Below are 5,318 nucleotides of genomic sequence, written 5' to 3'. Positions count from 1 at the left end.
AACAAAACTGCTTGTGCATTATAAATGGCCTAATTTCTGACAATTCTAAGAATATTTGTCCATGTCACCGAGAACTCCAATGCCATACGAAATTTCGTTATTCAACACACATTTCAGATTTACAGAAACCGAGTGTGGACGAGTAGCCTTTCCGTGATATTCGAGGTCAGAGGTCAGGGTATTCGGACTAAGGTCGCAAGCTGTCACTTGACATATCAGGAAACTGTCCGGATACGAGCTTGAAAGATGAATGGAAGAGATATTTTGTGGGATGCGAGTGAATCACAGGTGACTCAAGTTTTAAATTATTGACGAGATTAAACAATGTCAAGGATATCTCGGCATGTTATATAAAAGATTCGCAGAGCTCTGGTTGCTCAAGCTGCCCAGCAGTCGGTACTCTTCGAAATGAAGCTCATGGTAAGTTGTATTCAGTTCCTACATCTGTTCTTTAGAGGAGAATTCGTAAGTGACCCAGCAAACGATGCTGATATATACAGTAGCAAGCTGTTATTGTTTTTCTTAGTATGGATAAATGGCGATCAAATCTGGCGTGTTTAGTCTTTCATTAACTTCCTAATTATGTCTTAATTAATTAATTAATAATGCCTTAAAATTATTAGTACATTTTATTTGGGCTTGCATGCTTCAGTTTATTAAGGCAAAACGTTTCGTGGATCTTGTTTGCTTAGGTTAAATTCTTTTTTTTTTTTTTTCGAATAAATGTCAATCTAGTTGAAAAATGCATCTAAATTCCCTGCATCTATCTAAAAGTATCTAAGTTTCTGCAGGCAGAACTTTTTGAAATCGACAATTAACGATTCCTTCTCAGTCGTCTTCTAGTTGTTGAATTCACCTCTACCGGTAACTAAAAGACTTAAAGTGAGAGAGTACGACAAACTATTGCACCCCCCCCCTCCCCAATCTCGTATTACGAGCCCTAAGTGAGTTTGGCTAAAATTGCCTAGGAAAAAAGTTCCTATAGATGGTAATTAAAATCGAACCTACAGTGATCTTTCGTTTGCTAATCTAGCGTTATGGATGTTATCAAAAGTATACACATGTACCTTTTGTAAGAAAAGTTACATGGTCCGTATAATAAACACCACTATTAAGAAAATAAACTGGCTCTTTTGTAGTTGTGAATAGCTATATACGATTTTAAATATTGTAACAGGTGATTCAGAAATGGACCAAACAGCAAACGACAGTCGAAAGTAAGTGTTATAGCGATTAATTTTCTTCGAGGAATTGATAAGCTCAGGTTAGTTAAAGGCTGCTTGCACTTATGACATGTGATTAACTAAGATACACTGAGATACAAAAATTATTTAATTATCTGAACATAATAAAAGGAGCCGGACTGTACTGTAATCATTCTTTTAAATTCATTTACTGACAATCAAAGACATTTTCGTAAATTCTGACTTGTCTTTATGGTGCAGCAAACCCGATTCAAAGTGGTTTCTTACAATATTGCAGTTTTCTTATATCGTTTATTATACTATGATTGTAATTTCATCCCTGAAAACATGATTATATAATTTTTTTTGGAGGAGAGGAAGGTGGAAGGTATTGAAATCTTGAAAGAATACGAAAGCGTGGTAATTTTGCTTCAACATCTTATAGGTAACAAGTCATTTGATAAGAAATGTCATGATAATTGTTAATTAAGTAATTAGTGAAAGGAGAGTACAATTAAAATTCCCTAATGCCTTTTTTATTTTGTCATTCTTCAAAGAGAGTAAGCTGTAGTCGTTTAACCCTACTTTAATGATATAATCAGGAAGCTGGTTTGCGTTTTCAATATTACGCAACCTTTGTCATGCGCCAGTATTACAAAACGTGTAATATAAATCTAATTTATAAATAATTTAATTTATAAATAAAAGAGGTAAGATAATAAGATGTGTGTCTGGGGTGGGGAGAAGAGAGTTGTATTTTATTAGTCCTTACACCACCGGACGAATGATTTCAAATCTATTTCCGTAAAGCTACGACCAGACTAGCTATTGGGTAGACAGAAACATCGTTTCGGGAGGGAGAAAATGTGGTTCTCTGATGAGAATCCATAGTTCAACACAACTGGAAGACTAACGAAACCTTTATTCCAGTAACATGCTTACCGATCACTCGTAAGCTTTTTCTTTTAAGTTTTAGACGCAAAGATATTTTACTTATTAATTTGAAGTATATTATTTATTCATCGTTGCTGTAGCATTTCTGTCTAGAAATGTAACTCGAATAGTTTCAAAATTTACCAGAGAGCATCAGTCTGTCTTACTACAACAACGATGGATAAATGTCCTTCATATTAATAACAAAACTTGCCTGACTGACGCCTTTTAGGCTCGACATATTCTAATATTCTGTTTATATTTTATGAAATAATGATAGATGTGTATTTTCTTTTAATAATTGTTGTGCTTCTTACACGCAAAAGCTTTAATAAGTAATAATAATTTCTGCAATAGGCTCTTATATTGAAATCAGATATTAATAATAATAATAATAAAAGTTAATCGATTATTTTGCAAAAATCTATGCATTGCTCATTTATAAGATTCTTAGCTACTTATTTTTTAATCTCTTTTCTAGGTTGCTTTAGCTCTCTTAGTGCTAGCGGTTTTTACCATAGCAGAAGCCGATGTACTCCATGATTACAGCTATGGCATTCCATCTTATGGCTGGTATGGTGCTAAGGGATATGGCTTAGGACACCATGGATATGGCCTAGGACACGGCGGTTACGGTTGGGGCCATAAGTACGGTCCCTATAGCTTAGGTCTTGGATATGGTCATGATGCATATGGTTTAGGTCTTGGATATGCTAGTGGTGCTTATGGCTTAGGTTACAGCAATCCATACGCTTATGGCTATCTTGGAACAAAAGGTCATCCTACTTATGGCCATTTGCATAAAGGCCACGATCATCTAGGCTATAAAGATTATCCACTCTATGGTACTTACGGATCCAGCTATGCAACTGGATATCCTTATTCTGGAATTTATGGTGGACTGAAGGATCATACCCAATGGAAAGGCTATCCCTATTATGGATCTTCAATCTACGGTTATGGATATGGGGGATATCCTTATGCAGGACACTATGGTCAATATAAGGATTATGTAAAGCCCTACCCTACTTATGCAGCTCATTTGCATAAAGGCTACGATCACGGCTATAAAGGTTATCCACTCTATGCAGCCGGATATCCTTATTCTGGCATTTATGGTGGACTGAAGGATCATACCCAATGGAAAGGCTATCCCTATTATGGATCTTCAATCTATGGTTATGGATATGGGGGATATCCTTATGCAGGACACTATGGTCAATATAAGGATTATGTAAAGCCCTACCCTACTTATGCAGCTCATTTGCATAAAGACCACGATATAGGCTATAAGGGTTATCCACTCTATGCAGCCGGATATCCTTATTCTGGCATTTATGGTGGACTGAAGGATCATACCCAATGGAAAGGCTATCCCTATTACGGATCTTCAATCTACGGCTATGGATATGGGGGATATCCTTATGCAGGACACTATGGTCAATATAAAGATTATGTAAAGCCCTATCCTCATTATGCCAGTCACATTTATGGACATAAGCCTTACATTAAAGATCAATATTATGGCATTGGCCATCTTAAAGGTTATCCCTATACCGGCGGTTTGTATGGCGGTTACGAAGCAACGTACGGTGGATACCATCCATACCACGGTCTCTATGGATACAGTTATGGCTCTGCTTTTCCTCACCACGGCGTTTACAAAGACAAGATCTCTACTCTTGGACACTACGGCGCGCATATAGGAGGATCTCTTCACGACGGAGGTCTTTATAAGTACGGAGATAGCGGATACTATTACCCATATCACAGTCTCTATGGCTACAGCTATGGCGGATTGGGAGGACTCAAAGGAGCAGGCATCGGCTATCCTTCTACTAGTTATTATGATTACACCCACGCTTATCCTTATGGAGGTTATTGGTACGACAAGAAGAAGAAGTAAATATCCTTCCTGAAAAGTAAGATTTTTTAAAATATATTATTTAATATATCATTTCACTTCCTATTTTTATTATTGTTATTTATGTTAGTAATATTGAAAGAATGAGAAATACTTGAGTTAATGTTCCACAGTAATGATTAAGGATATTTATCTTTAAATGACAGTTGATTGGACATATTCAGGCTGTTCATCGTGCTATCTGTCACTGATGAATTTAAATCACTGAAAAGCAAAGAGAATATAAAGAAGGCTATAGACAAATAAATAAATAAAGTAAAAAGAGAATAACATGCTTGATAATAATGTCTCTTTTGCCAATGTTCCTAATAAAGTGGCCGCTGAGTATACAATAAGAACTATAATGATAAAGATTCTTAAAAGTAAAAACTCTTACTTTTACTATTAAATTTTTCGATAATTAATCACACGAATTCAGCAATACTCCCTAATATGAAATTATGTTATTTGGTTATCATTATTATTACTATTATTTATTTATTTATTTATTTTTCAGGTGACTGCCTTGCAGTTCTTAGGAAAGAATTTAGACGCTTTCAGAATTTCGCCTGCTCTATTTTCCTGCGCACTCGCCCGTTTCTCTCTGTTATATCGTCTGCTAACTGACTACACTTCTCTTCTGCTTGTATTCTGAAGTCTAGAAAAATAAAACATTTTGTTACAAGAGTAGCATGTTTCATTAGATGAATTCACATTTTTAAATATATTTAATTCCAGTACATGCAATATAAAACACTGAAACCTTGAAATGTAAAGAATATTCCAAGTGAAAAAAATCCTGTAAATATTAAAAATAAAATCAGTTCAGTTTTATTTATTTAATCGATAATATGGATATTAATGATCCATAATCTTTTTATATCCACATAAATTGAAACTGAAATTCTTAGAATTTTACCGGAGACTTTATCGGAATATAACTCTTTGAGTTGCTTTGGTTTGAAACTACTTAAAAGGCAGACTGTGGCCAGGAGCCCGTATACGATTGAAAAAGGTGGTTTGAGGCCAATTTTCGTTTTCTTTTTATTTATTATTTTTGATGATCTCTTAGCATGCCTGAGCAGCATCAGACATGCTAAGAGCAAGCAGGCATTGAGAACTTCATTCCTCAAAGCAATCGACGTTTAGTCACAGAATAACGAGAAGAATTTTATTAAGGAACATGTGGACATATTGGATCATTTAATGTTACACACACTTAAATTCTGTTTAGTAGTGAAGCAGTCTTCTTAATGCGTTTGAGGTATTGCTTCTAGAAATGAGTACCAAATATAATG

General features: G+C 35.1%; 1 protein-coding gene across 1 annotated transcript; it reads left to right on the top strand.

The window, feature by feature from the left end:
* The first annotated feature begins 408 nt into the window (after positions 1-408).
* LOC150093907 (uncharacterized) lies at positions 409-4,699 on the top strand. The gene is made up of 3 exons (XM_090413058.1): positions 409-420; positions 2,599-4,039; positions 4,538-4,699. The coding sequence occupies exons 1-2, from the start codon at positions 409-411 to the stop codon at positions 4,021-4,023; spliced, it is 1,437 nt and encodes a 478-aa protein (XP_090269184.1). The 3' UTR covers positions 4,024-4,039; positions 4,538-4,699.
* The last annotated feature ends 619 nt before the right edge of the window (positions 4,700-5,318 follow it).

The sequence above is a fragment of the Typopeltis vanoorti genome, chromosome 23 (genome assembly GCF_054136105.1).
Source record: "Typopeltis vanoorti isolate ZY-2024b chromosome 23, IOZ_Tvanoo_1.0, whole genome shotgun sequence".
Classification (NCBI taxonomy): Eukaryota; Metazoa; Arthropoda; class Arachnida; order Uropygi; family Thelyphonidae; genus Typopeltis; species Typopeltis vanoorti.
This window is presented reverse-complemented; position numbering and strand designations above follow the sequence as displayed.